Source organism: Morchella sextelata, assembly GCF_020137385.1.
Source record: "Morchella sextelata strain SCLS chromosome Unknown scls_25, whole genome shotgun sequence".
In the NCBI taxonomy this organism is placed as follows: domain Eukaryota; kingdom Fungi; phylum Ascomycota; class Pezizomycetes; order Pezizales; family Morchellaceae; genus Morchella; species Morchella sextelata.
The window spans coordinates 46,969-71,256 of NW_025408640.1; the positions used below are offsets into that span (position 1 = coordinate 46,969).

The window sequence follows — 24,288 nt, forward strand, 5'->3', positions numbered from 1 at the left end:
ATTAGGTGCAAACCTCGGAGCAATATCTTACTTGTCACCGAATGGCCACGTGTGTTAGCGTGCGATCATACTCCATGAACTCCGTATGTGATCATGGCGCGAGTACTTCATAGCCTATCACTCGCTGGGGATTCATAAACAATTACTCGACTCTCTACATTACGCCCTCCGTTGAGATTACTGCGTGTAAACACCGGAGTAACGCTACACTTTCGGGATGGTCATGTCTGTCTGTGTGCGATTATGTTTTATGGCCGGAGTGCTGCATGAGATATCACTCGACTCTCTACCGCAAACCTCCTCCGGTGAGACTTCCATCCCCCCAAAACGGGAACCCTGTGCCCAGATGCGAGGCCTTTTGCCTACGGAATATGAATGATATAGGTCACGGTGTTTACATCCCCTCTCCAATATTACCTCTGAGGTGCCGCCCCTCACAACGACCGACAGACTTTCCGTTAACTCGGTGTGAAAGAGATGGAAGGATAGATAGAATTTATTCTCTCTTCCCAACCGCTACGGATGTTTGGGTTTACAATGCTGGGAACGTAATATCATCATAGCGTTTCTGCTTATAATCGCGTATGCTATGTGATATCGACTAACGGATATGGGTTCACATTCGGGAATAGAATCATTAGAATCATAGTATTTCATCACAGAGACGGCAAGACATTGGACATGTCTGTTTGCACTCGATACCGCTTTTACTCAGTATTACCCCTTGATGAAGATATGTACTTATACTCTTTTCGTAGGACAAGGTTGGAAATGAACAGGCACGCTAATTCAATTAAAGTTTGACTGAGCGGAAGACAACGCCTAGGTACCTAAAAAAGACTTGTCACTGAGAATAATTATGTTTCTATATGTTTTATTACCTTTCTAACAATACAAATCCCCACCACCCCGCGGCCCCCAAACGTCATGAATCCTACCCAACCTCTTATCCGCACGTGACCCTCATGAATCCCACCCAACTCCTTATCTCCGCCTCACCAGCACAGATGGCGACCTTCATTCCATCTTTGTCACCTCGCCCACCCGGAGATAGTCTTAGCAAACTCTGGGTTGAGGTGCACAGACAGATAACCCAGATCGTTTTTTTTTAATCCGGTCCTCCCCTGATCGATATACGGGGTTCGCATTCTGGGACGCATGGCCCAGGGGTAACTAACTTCTGATGCCGTTGATATTTTAGATTACAGTTTTTGGGTCCAATTTCCGGAGCAGCATCGGGGGATTATCACATACCATACAGCCCAGAACCTACGCGGTTTATTGCTCTCAGAACACGGGGAAGAGCCGAATGCCCTGCGGTGAAGCACTAATCGCGACAGATGGTGGTGTTCGCAATCGGGGATAGCGCATGGTCTCTAAGGAAATGTCAGCCTAGCCCACTTGGTGATGGTGGAAAGGGAATAGCCTATCACCTACAAAGGAAACAGTCCAAGCACGATTGCTTCTTTGAAATATTTGGATGAAGTTCGCATTCTGAGATGTACTGGTCTGAGAAGCATAACGGAAGATGCACTTCAGGCGGCGTCAGGGAAGAAAAAAGAACGGATACTGTCTCTCGAGTGAAGGAGTACCCCCTCCTAATGACTCCGATTCATATTCCAGAGATCGATGGAAATCGCATTCCGGGATGCCTGGAAGCTGATGTCACTCTGTACGGTGTGAGATAATTTCACATTCAAGCACACGCAGCTGGGGAGAAATACCGGAGAAGAGGAGAAGAAACGCTTCTTTTTCCGGTCTCCCTTATTGCGGGCTCCTTGATCCAGGTCTCGCCACAAGGAGAATATATTCAATCCCAAGGGTGGGTTCGGATTCTGGGAGGCCTAAAATAAAGCAGAGTGCAATGCATTTGTAAGTGAATCAGCAAAATAATATTAATCTTTATCACGCAAAGAACACATATACATACAGTATCACCCGGAACCAGGGATAAGGCTCCACTTTGGGGGGTGCAGAGAATATCAATCGCCTCCATCTCACCTCTATAGGTATCACTCTATACCCCCTATTACAGGCCGTTGTGATGTCTTCGGGGATGCTGTTCACTCAAACTCTGAGGTACATGAAACTCCGCCTCTATCATTCGCGACATCGATACAAAGACTACGGACTTCTTGTCCAGCGCTTTGAGTGTTCGCATTCTGGGTTACATGGTTCTATTTCACTGCCATCGATATGTTAGTATATCATGGAGTTACTTATGAAAATGGAAGACAACAAACATACTTATGTTTTGAAAAAGAGGAATGACAGAACTCCCTCTATCTTTTTCTTCTCTTCCCACCCACAGACCAGGACTCTCTCAAGTACCTTTTTCTTCCCTCACCATGTCATGCGTGTCTTTGGACCAGTCCGCATTCTGGGGAGCATGAAGCTCTACAAACAATCAACACTATATCTTCATGGGGGGATATAAAGCAATCACATACGACGATTTGGAGCCCGGAGGCCCACAGGGATAGAAGCTTCTTCAGATCCCAGGGCCCTCAAAGAGGTCTCTCCAACCAGAAGCATTGTCTAAATCGTAAAAGCTTTAAAGATTGTACACATGTTGAGTACGGAGGAGCTTTGAACATGTTAGATTAATTATATTTAACTAATGACGATTGGAAAACCCACAGCAACCAGACAGGATAGTGAGGAAACGTTCCCCACATGCCGTATCATGGTTGTTCCTTCTACTCGCTCCAGCTCACCTCTTGACCCCTGAAAAGGTGTGATCGCGTTCCGGGATGCAAGGAAGTCCTTGAAAAATGTCAGAAGCATTCAATTCCAGCAAAGCTTGATAAATATACAGAACTCAAGCAGGATACCCAGGAAGGTTTCCCTCTAGGTTAATGCTTCTATCACGGTTCCTTCTGCTCGTCCTAGCATATTTCTTAACTCCGGAAAGGTGTGTTCGCATTCTGGGATGCAAGGAAGACCTTCGAAAATGTCAGAAGCGTTCAATTTCAGCAACGATGGATAGACTTACAGAACCCAGGCAGAGTAACGAGGACACCTTCCCCGCAAGCTCCCAATTCTCGGCTACCATGGTTGGTACTTTTGCCCCCCTCAGGGCACCACTTCCGTATGTATTTGTTCGCATTCTGGGATGGATGGGTCTTATAAGGCAGTCAGAATAGTTAGAATTTATCAAGTAAAATCAGAAACATCAACATACCAGTGTACCAAGAAAACACACTCTCAGAATGGGGTTCTGATTTTACCCCTCCCGCCACGGTGCTCAGATCATTCAGTTCGGTGCCGGGTTCGCATTCTGGGACACATGGAAATTGGTGTTGCTGGCGAGCCTGAAAATCAGTTATTACAAACAACTTCACCAACTATCATTAGAGAGGAAACTCACCAATCGACGACCCCACCTCCACCCCCTCCCGGGGGCAGGGTCGATCTATCATGACGTTATCTGCCAGTTCACATCACGAAACAGATGGAAGAGGTCAAAGGATGGAAGGAACCCTACAATTCCATTAGCAACCAAATCATTTCCATCAAATCAGGATCAGAATAGAAACTTACACAGCAGCCCAGGATGTTTTATCGTCCTCTGGAAGCAGTACACCAACACTATGCAATCTAGCATACGATGGATGCTGCCCAGCCCACGGATTGAAGGTTTCACCTTCACCCTCTCACCGGATGGTTGGTTGTTGAGGATTCGAGTTGCCGGGTCCTCAGTATTCGGCGTGATAATTTGCCCCAGACCAGTCATAAATTTGTTTTTCGGCCTGGGATAAACTTGGGTCTTCTGCTTGGGGTATTTGGTGGATGAAGTTGATGGGAAGTAGATCTGAAGTAACGGGGATGGTTGTTTTGAATGATTGAGGTGGATGTGATGGAGTTGTTGTTTTTTCGGGAAGTGCTTGGTGGGAACCACGGCTTTATACTGGGAGATGGGAAGATAACAGTTGGCATTCGTCACATAACGGCGTTTACCTTTCGAGTAAGGGTTTGGGGTTTAGGGTGTTCATCCAGCTTGCTTCACTGTGCCGTTTATGCTCAAGGTTAAATGCATAGAACCTTCTCTGGAAGGCTCAGTCTTTCTCACTACCTATTTGAGAATTAAAAAATCTTCCCTATTTGAAATTTTAGATGTTAGAATAGGATCACTTCTGCAGTTGTTTCCAGAAGTTCCTGTTAACCCGGAATCCCTTGAACGCTACCAGATGTATATATGGCAGTCTGAGTAAGTGTACATCCTTGCATGTTTGTAGCAAGGATACAGTACAGGACAGATCACAGGACGCCTCATACTATCATCTCAAGACATCAATTTAGCAAACTTTTTTTGAGCTTCCACATCTTTTTCCATGATCTTCCACACCGGGGGGTCGGTTTTCATTCGAGGTGCGTACGGAGCAGAAACATTCAGTCGAAGACCAGGATACAGCTGCTCAGACAGCGGAGATATCACGAGGAGTCAGTCAACAATTCATGGCTTGCACCACGAAGAACACATTCCCAACTCTACACATTCACGGACCGAGTGATTACTGGTGATGGACCCGTACCCAGTGGTCTGGATGCTTAAGCCATCGGTATGATAAAAATTCTATCGTTTTTACTTTTCAAAATTAGGATAGATGTACACTAACGATTACTAGTTTCGGGTTCTCCTATATGTCCACAGCGGCCTGTATCGACACAATCCTGTCTTCAAATGGTGGGACTCTCGGAGGTGTACCGCATATACCTAAATATATCAACGTGACGGGGCTTTATTTATCCGAGAGGTAGTCCCTCTCGCCCGCCAGATTATTTTCTGCTAACATAGTTCAGAGATCCCCGTGTTCGTACTTCTCATGTAGCAGCTAATTACGCCTCAAGAAGTGAGGACGCAGGGATCGTGTTGTACGAGTGATATTCCATGAATCACCTCTCTCCCCCACGTATCCGGCGAAGGGTGGTAGGGTGTCTGTGACGGGATATCGGTGTTATCCGTGATGATCTTGCATCTTTCAACATCAAGGGGCCCAGTATATGCCCATATAACACGATCATGCGTGATAGTGCAGACTGCAGTTTTCTGCGGATAAAATACAACCATAAGAGGAGATTGCCTTGCATGGTTTTTAGATCCAAATAACCTTTGGTTTGATAAACACCTACCTTCGGTGCATTCTGCTTTCTTGAGTTCAACGACCTTAACGGGCGGGGAAGGCGGCGGAGCACGGTACGTCAGGCGAGTCCAGGGGTGGCTAGACCGCTTGGGAAGGGGCACCTGGAGGCACAAGAGGCGGGTGGTGATTTATACATTCGTGGAGGCAACCCTGGAATAGGTGGCGACTATCCTAATGACACCAAGGAGGGACACGTTTTAGTTAATTGCATGGTCGAGATTAAAGCCGGCCAAGAATGTCGCTTTGGGCATTTGACTACAGTCTATATGGATTCCACAGGGTATCCGGTGAGTACTCAGCGACATCTCACTTTCGGATAAGTACACACAGGGCGCAGGAGGTGTCCGCATCCCCCGCTGACGTCGACATCTTTCGGAAGTGTAGCTGCGTTCATGAGAGGACGCAAATCCAAGAAGTAAACATCCCCTGGAACATACGTACCGCAAACCAAGCAATCTGGCACTCACGCACCACCGGATCGGTAATAGTGGCCGCAACTAACCTTTGTCCCACACTAGAGTGGCCGAGACAGCTCCTGCTGGCGGCCAATTTCCCCCAGAAATTACTTGGCGGGTTTCTTCTCACCTTTCCTCTCCGTCCCTTCCCTCTCCACATCTTTGATTGTCCTCGTACAGCCTTATCCATCCCAACAACTATCGGGGCTTCAAACATCACCACCGCACACCCCCAAACCCGCACTCTATCATCGCAATGTTCTCGTTCTTGGTCGCGGGGGAACTAGGGGTCATCCTCCATCTCACCCGCCGCCTCCTCCGACGCCGCATGTCCATCGGCTCCTATCTCGAACACATGATGAGACCTTTCCTTCGTCTGGCTCACTCCTTTGTCCACTTCCTCTACAGCGTCTTCACCCTGTTGCAAATCATCGATATGAACAAGCGCCACCCTCCAGAGTCTGCCAGCCGCATCTCGTGTGTCAATGTTTACTCCCATACTGTCAGCCTGCCGCGCTGGCTAGAGAGTGGCAACTATAATCGTACTACCCTGTACACGGAGAACGTGGTGACCATTGTGGGTGTGAGGTGCGAGTATGAGATGCGTGCTGTGACACCCAGGAACTATGCATGGATGGGGGTAGTGACACTTGGGAGGGGGGGGAGGGCGCGTCGACATAGGCAGGGGCACCGCGCAAGGAGACGAGGCGGGGGCAGACGAGGTCAGTATTTTCGGTGACTCGGTTGTGACTTCGAGGGGCTTTAGTATCTGGCTGCTGACTGGTGTGTGCTAGGCGGAAGGTAGTGGATATATTTGGGCATCCGGAGCAGTGCCCAGCCGTGTTTGGCTGGGAGCTCGGAGGTACCTGGGCTTCAATCAAGATATGTGTTGTACTCATTTCGACAAAATCTTGCGTTCAAGTTCGATAGAATCAATAATATACATGCAGGTTGCGCATGAATTAAACTGTGTTATCTTTTCTACTGTCATACTTTTCGACTTTGCACCCTCTCATATGCTCCTCCACCCTGATCGAGGGAGGAGTATTTTTGAATTCTAATGAATCTCGTTTCTTGTTGTTCAACATTTGGTCTTTCTCTACCCCATATGCTTGTCAAACGTGAATGGGATAGATCACCTCAACGGTATTCTGTAGGTGAGCGAGGTGGGACTGTTGCTGACGTGATCCTATTCTGCTATTATATCACCCACCAACCTAACCATTCTAGAACTACACAGGAACCATCCCTCATCAGAGATTAAATATGTTGACACCTGGTGTTATCCAGTTTAGATCAAGGCGAAGATTCGGGGGACGTCCCACCAGAGCGTTTAAAATGAAGAACATATGTGTGAGTTTACCTGTTCCAGCCCCGCTCTACCGCCCCAAAAATACCGTATGTACGCCAATTGTACAAGTAAATACTATTAATACCTTATCCCCACATCAGACTTTCTACAATAGCTTTCCCACGATAGATGTGAGGTCAGAACGCATTGTCCTCCGGATGTCATTCAAGCACCGTTATTGATCTTACATGCCGGCGCAGACAATGCCCCCCTCTATGGCACTTTCAAGTAGCATTATCTATAACCTCCGCGCGGGTCGGTAGATCATCCCCGGCTTCGGAGAATACCATACATTGCCCGGCTCAAACTGTATGTAGACCTTCCTTGGGAGGCGACCTCCGCGGCTGACGATAACTTTTGGTACGCAAGGAATCGATCTACCATCCCCCCTTAGACCCCGTAGAGGTTCCTTGTCCCTTTTTACTACTGACGTACTCCGGGATGCCCGTCTGTGTCTGCGTGTGTGGACGGAATAGCCGGGTGTGGATGTAATTGCTGTTAGAGACGGCTTTGGGTCCGTGGAGCTTGTGCGTATCATGCCGAGGGCATTCGCGTGGGGGTTTGAGGTTGCACTTACACTGATTTGAATATCTAGAAGAAACATAAGATGCTCCGGGGGTGCTTTATGGAATTCGTTGGCTTGGCACTGGGCCATGCCTACGAAATTGGGAGAAACCGCTCGTGGCGGAAAGAAACCCAACTCTCTTGGTGCTATCTAATCCCTTCTCATTTTCTTCGAGGCTTTCTAAGTGCCAGGAAGTGGGAGTGTGTTTGTACAAGGTATGTGGCGGATTCTGACTCCGAAGCCGTGCCCGGCGCAAATGGCTGGAGGGAAATGAGGCTGATCCGAGTGAGTTACTATGACTTAAGAATCAACAGTACTTACTTTGGATGCAACGGTAGTCTATTATCTATGCTACGATAGTCGACTCTAGCTATAGTGATACTGGATATAGTGATACTGCCATTTCAGTTGAGATTGCGACATACCCTGCTACCGGAAACCGGAGGTGCCTGTCACTCTTTACTTGCTGGGTGACATATGATGTGAACTTATGGTACGAAGAACGGCTATTAAAAAAAAAAAAAAAAGAAAGTGTCCTGTATTTTTAACCTCTTCTTTTCCGCCGACCGACGGGAGGGTTATAGAATAACTATATAGCGGATCTGATGCTTCCCCTTGACTGTGGTCTAAATCGAACATTACCGATAGCTGGCCTCCCAACCCCAATGGAAATGACACCACTCTCGCTGTAAAGATAGCTGAGCGGTCCCGAGCATGTTCTTGTATCGAGTCGACTGTGAAACGTGTAAAACGCTAGTCTTGCCTCACAAATTATCACTCGGTTGCTGACATCCGGAGGTGATCAGTAAGATACAAGCTCTTCAGCTGCGGTCCGAAACCGACACAAAATATTTCAATATGTAATATATGTGGTATCTCTTGACGTTCTGTCCTAAACAAATTCAGCTAATAAGAACACTTCTCCGAAATATGGGAAACATATTTTGTTTTGGTTGAGCTTGGGCAATTTTCGCTTTCCCGGGATCAGTATCGTTAAGAACGGTAGGTTACACGAAATCAACCGTTGCTTTGAAATTGATCGGTATAATACTGTAGTCTCACAGCCACGAACATGTATTGTCCGACCAGAAAATATATTTAGTCACACCCCATCACTCGGGTGGTGAGTTGGTTAGTAAGATACGATCCCCGACCGGAAACGTCAGCCGCAATTGGGGAACGCCGGGAAAAGGGTTGAATCATGTCTCTATCGCTTTGATTCACCTAACGTTCTTTTCAATAATCTCATTATCTACATGTACCTACCAGAGATTCAGAAATTTGCGTTTTCGCTTGAATCGCAAAATGCCACAAAAACCACCGAAACACCCCCGCTCTCTGGAGATGGAGCTCGATAAAGGGATAATATAATATGGTCTACCCGGCAAAGCAAACAGACACAAGTCTCACCTATGACCGGAGGATATTATGTGGGGGTATCTATACTTCGTCTCACAAACCTTATGAACTATTTGCCACTTACAGTAACAGAAACGTATGTGGATAGCACAACCGGATTTATCTCAAGAAAAATACCGATAGATTCATACCATCCATTGTAGATTCCGGTAAGGAGAGGTTTGTACTACTGGGGGTTGTTTCATATTCACCGAGGTGTCCGTATAAGCGCAAGTAATGGAAAGGTGATCTTACTGTACTTCGTCATTCAGAGAGACGTAAAACGATGGGTTAAGTCCGACTATATAAATGCTGTGTGTCACCTTCCCTATACCACCGCCTTAGCATTCTGGATTGAATGAACATGATGTTCGTGTAGTTCGCATATCCCCGGATGTCACCTCTCCGGGGACATACCGGGAGTGCCAGGACTTAGCATCACATCCCGACTAAGAAAAGCAATAAGAAAGAGACATTGCTCTAGTAACTCTTAGTAAAAATCTAAGTCTGGAGTAGAATTGGATGGATCTCGGGGAAATACTGAGAGGTTCGTAGCGCCAATCGTGGGTTTCGGTAAGGAAGTGTATGTAACACTGGAGTGCGTAGCTTCATGTTTATTGAGTTGTCCGAGAAGCTGATTAACGTGACGGAACGGAGGTCTTACTGTCTTTTCGTCATTGAGAGCGACATAAAACGATGAATTAACTCCGAGTATATAAATGCTACGTGTCACTTCCCCTAACCACTGCATTCTCAGATTGTCCTAAATGCATATGCTGTTCGTATAGTTTTCATGCCCCTGTTTGTCACATTCCCGGCAGACATATCCAAGGTACCGGTTGCCAGCACATCCGGATGAAAGAGTACAATTAGGAAAAAAAAAGATTGCTCTGGTTGGGAATTGAACCCAAGTCTCCCTACGGTTTTATAATTTTTAATGTTTTTGGTGAGGGTATGCTGACCACTGCACTACCAGAGCATGTATGTATAAGACTTGTGGTGGTTTATGACCTGAACCTCTCTATATTTGGAAGCAAAATGAAGCAGGATTTATGGCGCCATCGTTAATTGAAAAATGAAGAAGTTTATAAACTCCGGCCTGCATTATAGAGGATAGAAACTGAGATCTGTCAGAGTCGGTAGAGTTTGCTTGGTGGCCATGGAGCTTGTCCACGGCATGAGGAAACACCTGTCGGCGGAGGGGGGCAAACTCAGCTTTATTATCTTGCTCAAGACAGACTCAGCGCGTAGACTACGTGCGCCTGCCTATAAACCTACCGCGCATGCACTGCAATTGAACAACGCGCTCATCCGCAGCGGGAGAGAAAGGCAGCTTGGTTGTAGCGCAATCCACCCTCCTGCTAGAACAACAGCCTTGGCTCACAAACCATCACTCGGGTAGTCACATGAACTGAGTTGATTACTAAGATTCGATTGCAACTGTCAATGACAAGGCCAACATAAACTCTCGGACGACTCCATCACTTAGTATGAGTTCCCAGTATCTTACATCAAAAATACCGTTGATCGGTGTGATCATCCCCCTTTGGATTTTGTACCCCCCTAGATTCCAAATTCAGTCGAGTCCCGGAGGTGTCTCCAGCTCCGGGGGTAAAGCGCGCGGGGCGAGATGTTGTTAGACAAGCAAGCCAGCTACGGGCAATGTTCCCAGACTTCCCCGGCCCCCGGGAGGCTTCCAGGGCTTGATTATGGGGTGAGATCCGGGTGACAGGGGGTCCCAAAACAGACGGACATCACCGTTAGGAACACTGCCTGAGTTGAGGTCTCTGGAGACGCTGGGTGGACACGTGTAGGGTGGGAGAAATCTTTTTCCACGACGTCAATACACAGTCTGAAATACTCCAATCAGTTATATACTATAGATACATCTCCAGAGTAGTACGAATACATTAAACCCGAGCAGGAAGAATCTAGATGGGGGTGGCCGGAGCTAGTTTCCGGGAAACGTAGTATTAATACGCCGGTTAACTTTCGTAAGTGTCGTTCATTACTTTCTCCCTTTGAAGTAGACCCCGCAACGGATGATTGGTTATTTTCGTCACCCCGGTAAATTGGCTTCGGTTGGATTGGGTGAACCTAAAATGATAGGTGGGTTGGTTGGGCGCAAACTATTTCCCGAGAATTAACCAAAAAAAAAACTAGTTCCATAGGAAGCCCTTGGGTTGAATGATAAGCCATGACCACATATAAAACCGAAAAGTTGAGATGATTTTGACGACGCAAAAAACCCTCTCCATTGATGACGGGGAAGGATTCTTTACCTATCGACAAACAATGGGTAACCCCGGTATGGCAGATTGGGTTGGGTTGGATATGAGTAGCCGATTCATAACGTGGGTTGGGCTGGGTGAGGCTTCAATCCAACCAGCTGGACTCACCCAATGCGGGGTCCGCCTTGAAGGAGAGGTATATGAAAGGTGGTCATACAGACACTCCGTCATTCCTAGGGTGGTTAAATAACAAATCGATTCTCTTTGTATATATGTTCTTTGCGGTAGAATAGAATATATAGCTGTTTTCCTAGCAGCAGTTCCTCCGCACTTTACGCCAAGGGTATGAGCTGATACGTTTTGTCACCAGGATGTCCGTTTGGAGGTATAGCTGAGGTTTAAATAGGGCCTGGGATCATAGATAAGCAGTGACAAAAAAGGTTGCTCTAGTTGGGAATTAAACCCAAGTCTCCCTGCGTTTTTATAATTTTTAATGTTTTTGGTGAGGGTGTGCTGACCACTACACTACCAGAGCATGTATATATAGAACCTGGGGTGGCTTATAACCTAAACTCCTGTTTTTTTTTTGGCGCAAAATGAAGGAGGATCTGGAGTGCCATCATAAAGTAAAAATGTGGCAGTTATGTACACAGAAACTCCGATATCATGAGATGTTGAAACTGTGATCTCTCAGTATCGGTGTATTTGGCTTGGCAGTTTGTGTCCACGGAATGGCAGATCTCTCAAGGCGGCAAAGGAATTCGGATCTCACATATTCTTGGCTCACAAGCGATCACTCGGTTGGTAACAGGAGCTGAATTGATTACTGAGACATTGTATATATAGATGAGCCGTTCCCAACTGCCAATTTCTTGGACGACCTCTTCATTTCATGTGCATTCCAAGTTTCCTTGCGTCATCGATGCTGTTCATCGGCGTTATCGTCCGCCTTGGATTTGAAAACTTTCCCTTTGCCTTGACTCCCGATAGATATCGCCACGTGTTCCGGGAATGGAGCGGGGCGAGACATCCTTAGACGAGGAAACTAGTTTCCGGCAGCATTCCGAACCGCCCCGTGCTCTTCAGGCGGCCTTAGGGCTCGATTGTGAGGTAGAAACGGGCGTAGATTGGGTAGGGATACGTCCATCTTGTCTAGAAACTTAGAGGAGAGCAAATGATGGGCTAGCCGGCCTGCAGAGCCCTATGAAACCTGGTGGCGGGTGACCTTTGGTGACTAACGTTGATGACCGATAAGCGGCGTATAGCACTTTTGACTGCCGGTGAGGGTGAGAGGCCGTAGGCCATAGACAATCGTAAACGACCGCAGATGACTAAATAAACCGCGGAATCCCAGTGTTTCCAACTGTACAGACCGGTCTAAAAGTAAGACAGAAGGGCACTGACTGCTAAATGCCGGATACGGCCAAGCCTTACCGACTGTGCTATCAATTATTTAAATTTAGAGTTTCAACCGGTTCAACTACCGAAACAGCGATTCCATCTCTTAGCACATAAAAGTTGGAAAGATAGGTGTTCTATCTCCTGGAGCAGGGGACTTGAGCTCCCAAATCTAGGTGTTCGAGCTCAGGAACAGGGGTGTTCGACCTGACGAACAGGGCTTGCATCGGCGGGGTATAACCGGTTTTGAAGATTCATAAACCGATTAACCGTCTATTTAAGTAGATCAGTACTCCACCAACTATTAACTTAAACGGTTCAGCACAACCTGTTTGAACTAAGTAACTGGGAAACCACCGGAAACTCTGATTGGTTGTCCTAATGGAACAATTCTTGGCTCACAGCCTATCACTCGGTCGATAACCTGGATTGAGCTGATTAGTAAGACATTCCCAACAGCAAAGAACCCCCGTACTTAAAGCACGGACAGCTCCGTTCTTTCATATAAGTTCCCAGCTCACTTACATCACAAAATACTGTTATTCAGAGTGATTCTCCGCCTTTGATTTGTGGATTGTCCTTTTACCTTGACTCCAAGACGAATTAGCCAGATATCTCCATCTCCGGGGATGAGGCGGGGCGAGATGTCCTTCGACGAGTAAGATAGCTTCCGAAGGTGTTCCCACTAGCGTTCCGCCCCCCCCCCCCCCTCGCCTCTAGCGACCTCCAAGGTTCGATTGTAGGCTAGGATCGGGCGGACGGCAGGTAATGGTCCGTGCTGTCCTCAACGTAGAGGACTATAGAGGAAGGGCGGACCCTGGAGGCTGTAAGGAACTGGAGCTGGGTACGTGTGGGCGGGTGACTGTTGATGACTACCGCTGACGATGTTCGACTGCCGTAGACTGCCGTTCACGGCCGGTAAAGCTAGGTGACCGCATATGACTGCATATGCCAGAATCAAACCAGAGACGACTAAAGTCAACATTTTCGATCATAATATATCCTTGGAAAGACCCCTTTTGTTCGTATTTCGTTAGATATATTGAACCTGCGCCAAAATATATACCTCAGCGGCAATGCCGGAGGCCCAGCGTTCATGACAGCCATCTTCCTCCCAGTGCAACAAAACGGACGGGCGTGGCCATTGGGAGCAGAGTCGGACTCTCCACATATAGTGGGCGGCCCGTCGAGCGTGAAAGAAGTCTATGAGACGGGGGTTTGAAGTTTCTTTCCGCAATGATACACAGTTCGATAGATTCTGATCAGTTATTTATTAGTGTATCTCCAGAGTACTAATGCATTAATCTTGAGTGAGCTTTTTATGCGATCACCAACACCAGCTTCCGGAGAAAGATAGTATCAATACACGGGTGTTGTGAGATGTCGTTTCTAGATTCTTCCTAGCAGCAGCTCCTCTGCAATTTGGTCCGGAGGTATGCGCTGCTACTTCTCGTATCTAGGATACCTGGTTAGGGGAGTATAACGGGAGGGTATATAGGACTGGGGTCATGGGTTAGCAGTAACAAAAAAAGATTGCTCTAGCTGGGAATTGAACCCAGGTCTCCCTTCGATTTTATAATTTTTAATGTTTTTGGTGAGGGTATGCTGACCACTGCACTACCAGAGCATATTTATATGGATGTTGAGGTAGTATATGACCTGAATGAGTTTTTAATTGCGCTTGGAATCGCGGAGGTGAAATCATTGCAGTTCGGGGATGGGGAAGGATGTCAACCTCCATGTTGCCGTTGATTGAGTCTCTGATTTATAAATATCGCGGTCGGGTTGATCTGTTCACCAGTTCCGCAAACATCCGTAATAAGTATGGGGGTTTTGTCCGAATCTAAAGTAGCATATGCACCCGCCATCTGGTAATCTATTTGGTATCTGGAACGTTGGATGCGACGATCTCCCGCGACGACCGCTGGACTATGTCGACCGCACTGGGAGCCCCTAGGAAAGCATGAAACCAGATGTAGCTATGCCATTGGTGGCCACGGAATGTTTTTTTCTGGGTGATGAAACATGTTCTGAGGGCGAGTGCGGGATCGCAGAGGGTGAAGAATTGATTGGAGTGCATTCTGGGACGAGTGTTAGCTCGGGTCGCTCACAAATCGGAGGTATAGATCTAGATGTCAGTACATGCAGGCCCTTTAGAGGACCGAAGAGAGCACTGCCATAAAGAAACGAAGAATTAAGCTAGCCAATGGAATCCTTACCAATGTTCTCGACAGAGGCTCTAGTATCTGAGTTAAATAAACCGTGAGGTCCAGGAAGAGGTCTGAGTTCTTGCGGCGTGCACCTTAACCTTCCCTTCCGGACCGTATTATCTTCAATCCTGCTCGACATCATGGGCAGATCGAGAGTCAAAGCTCTACTGGTCCAATATATAAAACCTCTCCCGGATTATGATTATATTAAAATCATCAATCTCTGCAGCTATTACTATAGAAAGAACCGTCAGCAGTGTATACTTGGGGGTCTGACCACCTAATGAAAATGGTAGAATTGGAAAGGATTACTTGGACATACCCAGCATTAAATATTTGGGGGAAGAGGGAGAACGCACGGATCCCTTTTGTGAAAGTGGTGAGAGGCTTTGTCCTGATATTTGTGAGCCTTTTCCACGAACACGGAAAGCTGCATGTAACGGCATCTTTACCATTCAGTTGGTAGATGAAAGGTATGGACCGATAATTGTAGTGAGCATAAAGAGGAGGGAAATAGGCCATAGGTGACGGGGCGGAAGGAAACCCTAGATCTCGTTATAACTCCATCAATACCTGATGCCCACCGGAAACTGGAATGAGCTCGACTACTGCTCGATTGGGGGGAGGCTTATCAGGAAAGGGTACATGGGTTCAGATAGCTGAAGTGAATAATGTGGTAAGAGATGTATGTAGGTTACATCAAACCCCCGTGCATACAAAATATTCATCATCAAACTTTAGTAAGCAATCTCATTGAAATCTTGTAACATAATTTATGTATAAATAACCGCTTCCATTTCTATCTACAAGGTTATCTTTACAGAGGTCATATCAAGCTGTAATTCCTCTTGTTATCCCAGGCTCTGTGACTTTTATGGCACTGGACTGCAGGTGTCTCAATTTTGAACTTCGAAAATAGATAAATGGAAGATCCCGGTATCCTTTGGAACGAGTGTCTGGTGTGTATGCGGCATTGCACGCTAAATCCCTGTTGAGGCTCAGCTAATATTGGACGAAGCCGTCATCATTTTAATTTGAGTGAAAGAATAATCCTATTGTTAGACTTGGTACCCTTGTTTCCTTCCCTTTTCTCAACCCTCCTTTCCTGTTCTCATATTCCTTCTCTTTGTTTCAGTAACATCGAACACCATTTGATTCCTCCCAAACCTCTTCTCATCAGGTCTATCTCCTATTAGGCCAGGTCCCTTGGAGGAACCTCATGTCCCTAACGCCCAAGCCTCAACATTCTTCTGGAGGAACCTCCGTCATCCCAAATCGATCTTTTGGGCCTGTGTTTGACCTCTAGTCTGTGTCGAATCAGCACCGGTACGATTCATCACGCATCTCTCGTGAGCTCCCCTACTCCTATAAATTTGATCAGTAAATACTCATCCATTCCATTATTAGATCCCACAGCCCCTACCATCATTATCAGCACTCATCGATTGCCTTTTCTTTCAAGAGAGGTATGTGTTCTATTTCGTCTTTTTCATTTCCGTTTCCTAATGCTTTTATTAACGAGTATTGATTCTCTCTCAAGTCATCAAAGATGCTATTCATTGCCACGGAGCATGGCCAGTTGAGTACACTCCCGGAGGTTGCAGCTTATCATGGGACCATGGTGACTCTTCAACGACTGACCTTCATTTGAAGTTCAGGACCTTTCCTCTTCAAGTTTGTCATCATCTCTGTGTATATTGTATCGATTTAATTCCATCTGCTAATTACCTGTCTTTGCCAGATATGGGTCCCAAGAGCCGTACGGTGTTAGGGAGGACAGCATAAGCTCTATTCCTCTACCCATGCTTCCCACCTCAATACGGTGGTAAAAAGAAATGTCTCGGAGGAGGGATACGTCCCAAAAACCTGCTACCACTGACTGGGCCACTACCAAAATCACACCAATCTAGCTTGGCAGGAGCCTCATCGTAGTAGAGGATCGGTGCTACCTCCATTACACCAACAACAAATCTGGGGACCAGCACAATCAAAAGCTGGTATGGCTCCTCTTAGACTCAGTTTGCATCTGCAGATATATCAGCCCTCTTCTAGATTTAGTTACTAACATGTCTCCTCAGAAGGCTGGGCTGCTGAGTGGGATAACATCATACTTGACAAAAAGGTAAGCGGACGAAAACACGTGCAAAAAAACACTCACGTTTCTCATTTCCAATCTATGCGTGACACTATCTAACCACTGGTTTCCAGAAGTGGTGTGGGGGCTGCCGAAGGAATATCGCCCTCGGGATCGTGCTTGCGGTGGCGTGAACCCCATTTATCGCCCATAGCCGGTGTTGGTGGAGAAAAGGCCACATCCATGCGTTACGCGTCTGTAGCGTGCTTAGCAGTCTGCTCCACAGCGCCATGATCAGCAGCGTACTGCTCAAGCTCCCCGAGCTGCCCCAATTGCACCTGCTGCAGCGCGTAACTGCCTCAGCAGGCTCGAGTCCTCGTTCGGATATGCGCACTGGCAGAAACTACCTTCTGGCAGATTCGAAGAAGCTTGAAGTTATGGATGTCGGAGGAAAGATGGAGCTGTCTTCGGACAACTTTACTTCTGCTCAGGAGTAGTTGGGAAACCAGAACAATCAACAAAATACTTCAGGACACTCGTCCTAAGCAAAATCTAGATAGTTGAGTTGTTCAATACCAATTATTTTGCTGTGTTCGTGCGTGGGCAGGTGTGGACGGTGTGTAGATAGATAGCGGTTCCTGGCTTGGGGCACGTGCACTTCCTTCTGTGCAAGAAAAAGAAAAAGAATATTAGCAGTATGACATTATATTGTGCAGTAATGGTTCGCATCTTATACAATTACTTTGTTCTTCAATTGCCAGTACTGCGAGGCTTCATCTCGGCATATTCGCAAGCCAGTTTTTCCTTATATAACATCTTGTCGTTATTGTGGGTTTGACTTTAGGCGCTGTGTTGTGACCCGATTCCGCGGTTACGTGGCTGAACCAGGCCAAGCGAATCTGTCTTGTTTTCTACACTATATAAAAGTAGGCTGCGGTACCGTAACCGAGCAAGCATCATCACTCCTCCGCCCTCGTACCTGAGCATCACTCATACCGAGACCTTGATCACGGACCGCCTGAAAGCGTCTGTTTGTCTTCTTCGTCTTGTTTGCAAGCGCTTCTAAAATGCTGGTATCTTTATTACTCGTGCTTGAATTATTCAACCAGATAGATCATACGTACATGATGATTGTAGCATTTCCCGGCCGGTGGTGATAGACACTTACAAGTAAATAGACTAATGAAACGCACGCAAAGAAACCCTCGTCAAGAAGCTAACAATCCTTTCCCACTATAACAGTAATCCAACCCTCTACCCGACTCTCCCCGACCCCCCTTCGTCTTATCAATCTCAAGTTACTCTGCTGATTAGGCACCTCACAGGAACCGCACCGGGTACAGCGCCATGAACCCAAACACCTGAACGATGCGATCATAGATGTCCTCAAGCGCAATTCTCGCAACATCACTCACCTCGATATCCGGCACCCCCGGCACCCCCCTCCCACACTCCATCGCCGTCGAACGAAACTCCGGCACCCTAAACTCCATCTCCACAAAGCCCAGTATCAAATTATACACGCGAATCATATCACCCCCAATCCCGTTCGCTGTCGATGGATAGAGAAATCCGCGTTTCTCCAGTACTTCTGGGAGGGTCTTTTCCTCGCAGGGCGGAAGGTTCTCCATCTCCTTTTCCGGCAGCTGCAGCCACCGCTGCTTCAGCTCCCGCACCTTCTCAAACTCGTCGGAGATTCGGACGAGGGACTGGATGAGGACACGTTTGTCGCGCGCGGTGTTGGTGTAGTGCTCGTCGAGGCGCTGCGTGATGTCTGCGACGTCGCGGCCGAGGTAGTGCAGGACGGTGGGGAGCTGGTCTGCCATGCAGGTGTCCACGAAGCAGTAGAGGTCGTGGGCGATTGTGAGGAGGTAAGGGTCTAGGGTTTTGTCGGTGGGGTGGAGGGTCAAGAAGACTCTGAGTGGGGGAGAGTCTGGGGGTGCTTTGGAGTGCTTGAAGAGTATAGTGACTTGCCGTGGAGGAGGAGGGGCATCGGCAGACATGGCTGGTTCTTGATTGTGTCGATCGGGTTTTGGGGCTATGGATGTGTGGTTTATCTGTGGGGCGGAGAGGCTTACGTTTAAAGATCAGAAGTGGCGAAGAAGGGTGATGGGTGGGCTTATATACCCCCAACATGGGCATATACGGACCCCAAAGTGAGGTATATGCTCTCCCGATTCTATCATCAGCATCAAATCCGAACAGTATTCAATATTTACAAAAGGCAAACATCCCCGCCACCGACTTTTGCTATAATAATCCCTTTGTGTGGTTCATCCAAGCTTTTTTAGTTTGTGCCAATGATTGCCTATTCTACTAAACTTTCTCAGGTTCCATGCGCTGTTGTTTCTATATTCTCCCAAACACTCTCCCGTTCTATGCGCAAAAATGTTTCGATTCTGTGTGCGGGCGGCAGTTACGTGCACACCCGGCAGATAATAGAGTTTGGAAGGAGGTGTAAAGTCTAAAACTTAGAATTACTGAAAGGTAAATCGTCATACTCCCTCAAACGCTTCCCTACAACTTTGACTTTGCTGTTCGGGCATTTCCGATCAATAGGCAACATTATTTGTACCACGTAAATCGGGATATATCATTATTGGGCTCCTCCGCGAATCCAATTCTTACGAAGCGGAGGCTGAGGATCAAAGTGTATGGCGCGTTCTACTGACAAAGAATACTTCTGTAACATCCACTACCCTATAATGCAAATTTCCTGCGGTAGTGAGCCCCTCATGATCAATATTTTACTCCCACGACTTGGATATAACTACCGACGGCGGAGCAGGTCTCGCACTGCCACTCGCAACGAGATGAATTGCAGCACAGTTAGACTCCTAATATATATCAAGTCGATGCGAAAGTACTCTCTAAAATGCCTTCACCCTGAGCTTTGACTGGATTTCTCAGGACAAGTCCACTGAGTGACAGGAGAATGTCGAGTGATATGATATGATCGAGTGATGGTATATGATTACCAGACCGAGTAACGTCGTGCATTGCGCTATGATGTTGGCAATACAGAGAGTTACAAGATGTTGTGTTCCGGAGGGTTAAGAAAATTCAAAGTGTGTTTTCTCCACACTGCGGGGATGCTGGTCATAATAGTACGATGGCCGGAGGAGGAACTCTTCAATATGAAGTGGAAACAAGTGATAAATACCTACTATTTGAAACACCCCCATAAGATAAAATGCGAGAAATTACAGATCTGACTCCCGTTCTAAATACAAGACACTAAGTTCCTCAAATTCAATAAACTAGCTTTACATCGCGACGTTCATACAAATCCTCGGCCTCATGTAAGCCGCGCAGCTGATCCCGGTGGACTATACTCGGTTACCCGACACACATTACAAATTTACCTTAAGATTCTTCTAGTACGACGACACTACCTCCCCCGAATACAACTTCCCTTATAATGTACTCGTTCCCACTCCCCCCAGCTTCTCACATCTCGAACTACGCCCCGTCTCAGAACATATAGCAGAAGACCCCAACCCCCCACTGCGAAGGAGCGTCGACTGCAAGTTCGTCATCCGTGCACTACGGCTCATGTATCAGCTCCACAACGCCTTCCGCAGAACACCCCCCCTCCACCGCCACCCACCGCCGGTGCCGGAGATTCTGGTTGATATATTTGTCTGCAAGCTTCACACAACTCCATCCAGTACCGCGGCTCCGCCAAAAGGTGTTGCTCACCCCCGAAGCCCTCGGTAACAGGCTACGCGGCGTTCTGTGCAAACGGGGGATGCCGGCGCGGCTGACGTACTACGGGTGTGTAGCGGTGTTCTGAGACGCTGCTGGGCTTGTAGGGGCGTTCCTGGAGTGGGTGGCATGAGAAATGACCCCATTTTGCATCCGGAGGGGATGGTTAGGTGTCATTGGTGTGGCGCGGAGTGTGGTGGGGTTAGTGGTGGAACTTGGGGGGTGGTGAGGGGGGGGGTGTGTGGAGGCGGAGGTAATGGGAGGAGGTGGGACGGTGATGGCGTTTATATGGAGGGGTGTTTGGAGATGTTTATGGGGATGGGGAAGAACTGTGGGGTGGAGATATAGCATACGGTCGTGTGCATGGAGTGGACGGAGAAAGGAGGGTTAGGTGTTGGTGGAGATATCGGATATTTAAGACTGGCGCAGGACGGGCTAGGTGGAGAGACAAGAGGACCGGTATGGTACGTCTATCATTATTTTCTATTGCGATAGTTTCTGCAAGTTAAATTTTTTCTGTTGGTGGTTTTTTCTTTCTTTGTTTTTTTCGGGAGCTTCCATGATATGAGCGGAAGTATGACGGTCATGGATAACGGATATGGATTCTAGGCGGGGATAGAGAGGGATGTTGGGGCAATGCAGAGGGATGATTGAATTGATTCTGGATGTGGATATGGATCAGACGATCGTACGAGCGGCGAAAGCGCGGAAGTGCTAAGATGGGAATACTCAACATCCAGTAATTACCACTGCGTACCCCCGAATTCACTCCCGGGACGTGCAAGTCACACATCCCGAGAACCTAAGTAACCGAAAAACGAGGTATATCTCCAGATTATACGCTATCTACCAGCCAATTGCCGGACCACGAGGTTGATAAGAGATTGTATTCGAGTACTGACGATTGTATAAATAGAAACAGAATAAGAAGAAAAGCCTATAGTACGAAAGCAACAAAAGAGAACCATTCAAGGACGAGTGTGCGCCTTCGGACCGCAGCCAGACCTCTCATCCCTGCCTGATAGCTGCTGCTGCCAGGCCTCCGAGATTCTCTTTAGGCGCAAAGTTAAAAGAAAAAAGAAAAGAAAAGAAGATAGGAGCGGGTGAGCGGGCAACTTCAGCAAAAGCGCGGCCCTGAAAGCCTTGAACAACGGGGGATGACCTCCGATATATATACTATCCTCCCAGGATGCATTCCCCTATGGCCCCACCACCCGCCTCACATACATGATATGCTACGGGTCCTCAATTGCCACCGGGAAGCCATTCCCTACATGAATTCCTTCAGGCATTCGGGGACTCACAATCACATTCATTCCCGAGGATAATTCTTCAAGTTTCGGTAACTTACCAACCGTACCATGACTTCCGGATATTGTATATGTGCCAATGTCTGCACAAGGAATTAGCATCTCTACTACGTAACATGTATGGACAATATATTCCCAGGTTAATAGAACTCTACCAGTGGCGTTCTATCAACAACATTCACAGCCCACCGCGCGCGCTGTATACCCCCTACAATAGCACAAGCGCGACTTTTGAAAAGGCACCCACACAATTGCAACTCTCACTCTCTACACCGCCACCAATCACCACACCGTTCGACCCGTTCACCCAACACCCGCCGTAACACCCCACGCACCAAACACAAAGCCTTCCACTGGAGTGAGGGTACCGGACCACGGTAGAAGCAGTACCCGCCAGTACTATGATGATAGACGACGAACTAAGCACCTGGCACCAGCGACCCCCAGGGGCAAGAAAATACTACATGTAATTATGCCAGCCAGAGTCTGTACCGACACATATCCACTAAACTCTTGCATCAGAAGCCGCGTAGCAGTGGGAAGCCGAGTGATACCTCATGATTATCTTCGGAGCTTGGTGTGCGTGGTCAGTCTGATCCACTCCCCTCATACTGGTGCTTGGAGATCAATCACTGAGTGCCACCTTGGGCTATCTACTACCCTCCTACAGGAAAACAGTTTTCTTCTCACTCCCCATCCTGCACCGATCCCATAGCAAACTAGTCAGACGATGCTGAACCAGCAGTATAGTTTAAATATCAAATTACATAGAAGCCCACCAAGAATCTCCGCTATCACACTCTCAGAGACCAGACGTAATGAAGCCGCGCCGCCACCGCGCTCTTCTGAAGCTAAATACCCCAGCCGAGCCGGAGAAGCCTGAGCCCGGAAATCGCACCAAGCCTTAACCCTCCTGGCCGAAGAGAAGACGCAAAAAAAACCTGAGGTAGCATTCAACGAGCGCCTGTATGTACGGATGGGGTGTGGCTACCGCCGCACACCACCGAGGCGTCCAGTTACTGGCAAAAAAAGAATACTGTAGTATTAACCAACCCGCCGCGGGCAGTCAAAGACAGATTATCAATCGCCCCTCGAAAAGGAAAGGAAAAAAAAAAAAAAAAAAGAGAGAAAAAAGAATTGGTGTTCAAACTTCGACAAGCGCCCGTGAAACAGCTACACCAGCGAATTGTGCTCTTTGCCGCGACCTCGCTAAGAGATTTATTGCAACGCTGGTCTTGTCCAGAGGTAGATTTTATCGCTTGCCACAATCTCATAACGGCATAGATCTATATTTTTATGCATTTTATCTTAGTTTTGCCAGTGGTACCGTTATTTCTGGGAAATAAGCCCATGGACTTAAAGCAAAGTAGCGGTAGAAAAATGTTTGCTGATTGGCTTAAACCAGTTTCTCTTGACTTTGCTCCGACCACTTTGCTTCAAGCCCATGGGCTTATTTCACAGAAATAACGGTAGAATGGGTTTATGTCCTGCGAACCTTTTGCCTGACAGATCTTCTTTCCCCTCTACCAACCTCAAAAATTTCAAAAAGACGCCCTACGGCGTCACTAAGGTGGACCGTGAAACGGAAAACTCCGTTTTAAAGTCCATCTTACTCTCTGGCGGGGAATTGAACCCCGGTCACTCGCGGGTTGTCGGTTGACAAGCGAGTATACTAACCACTATACTACCAAAGATTGACGATACCCGGTACCTGTCTACGCTGACAAGTATCTGTCTTTGTGCGCTGGGGATTATCCTCCTACTCTACCACTCTTGCTCCGAAAACCGAAACCACCGCAACAGAGTTCAAGCTCAAATTTACTGATAGTACCGGGCGACAGGTGCTGAGGTTGATTTGACGGGTGTCCCTGGAAAGGTCGACCTGTACTACGTGTCACTCCAGAACCACCCGCAACGGGGGGTGGAAGGCTTTATCTTATCGCATCTTATCGCGTCTTATCGTATCTTATCGGAAGATCATCTTACCCCACGTCTGCTGCAATCTTATCAAACCCTATCCCAGGTCATCTTATCTTATCGCTTGCTCCTCTATCTCATCGTCTCTTATCGCCATCTACCCATCCCAGAGTTCCATCAACCGAGTGACCTCCTGTGCAGCAGCTTAGCGATGAACCTAGGGTGATAATTCTGACAACGCCAAACTAGCCCAAATACTAGTCTCGTGCCCGGCCTGTGTTTGCTTGATTCAGCGCACAGTGCGATAACAAAACAGTCTGGGAACGAGACTACCCAAATACCTACATTTTGGCACAACACAACAAACACCCTAAATTCAAATCTCGATTACAGGACCCCTCTGCAATGCCTAAGAATACATTTGGTGTTATTTGAATATAAAGCAACCATTCTTCAGACAAGAAGTCACTATTATATACATGTAGGTAGCCAAAACCAGTAGTACGTAAAAATCCAATTAGCCAAAG

The 24,288-nt window shown here is 47.4% G+C and overlaps 5 protein-coding genes across 5 annotated transcripts; 3 read left to right on the plus strand and 2 right to left on the minus strand.

Moving 5' to 3' along the window:
- Nucleotides 1-3,418: 3,418 nt before the first annotated feature.
- H6S33_007924 (uncharacterized protein) lies at nt 3,419-3,736 on the minus strand (the record flags this gene model as incomplete). The annotated part of the gene is made up of 2 exons (XM_044839664.1): nt 3,419-3,483; nt 3,544-3,736. The coding sequence occupies 2 exons, from the start codon at nt 3,734-3,736 to the stop codon at nt 3,419-3,421; spliced, it is 258 nt and encodes an 85-aa protein (XP_044688115.1).
- Nucleotides 3,737-4,334: 598 nt separating this feature from the next.
- Nucleotides 4,335-5,662, plus strand: H6S33_007925 (uncharacterized protein; the record flags this gene model as incomplete). Its single annotated transcript, XM_044839675.1, has 8 exons — nt 4,335-4,375; nt 4,557-4,562; nt 4,629-4,757; nt 4,804-4,875; nt 5,185-5,344; nt 5,406-5,431; nt 5,529-5,559; nt 5,633-5,662. 8 exons carry the CDS (start codon nt 4,335-4,337, stop codon nt 5,660-5,662), a joined length of 495 nt encoding a protein of 164 aa, XP_044688116.1.
- A 193-nt stretch (nt 5,663-5,855) lies between these two features.
- On the plus strand, nt 5,856-6,404 carry H6S33_007926 (uncharacterized protein; the record flags this gene model as incomplete). Its single annotated transcript, XM_044839686.1, has 2 exons — nt 5,856-6,321; nt 6,394-6,404. The coding sequence occupies 2 exons, from the start codon at nt 5,856-5,858 to the stop codon at nt 6,402-6,404; spliced, it is 477 nt and encodes a 158-aa protein (XP_044688117.1).
- A 9,897-nt stretch (nt 6,405-16,301) lies between these two features.
- Nucleotides 16,302-17,323, plus strand: H6S33_007927 (uncharacterized protein; the record flags this gene model as incomplete). The annotated part of the gene is made up of 5 exons (XM_044839697.1): nt 16,302-16,373; nt 16,671-16,770; nt 16,831-16,874; nt 16,961-17,016; nt 17,089-17,323. The coding sequence occupies 5 exons, from the start codon at nt 16,302-16,304 to the stop codon at nt 17,321-17,323; spliced, it is 507 nt and encodes a 168-aa protein (XP_044688118.1).
- An 822-nt stretch (nt 17,324-18,145) lies between these two features.
- On the minus strand, nt 18,146-18,829 carry H6S33_007928 (uncharacterized protein; the record flags this gene model as incomplete). Its single annotated transcript, XM_044839358.1, has 1 exon — nt 18,146-18,829. One exon carries the CDS (start codon nt 18,827-18,829, stop codon nt 18,146-18,148), a length of 684 nt encoding a protein of 227 aa, XP_044688119.1.
- Nucleotides 18,830-24,288: the final 5,459 nt, after the last annotated feature.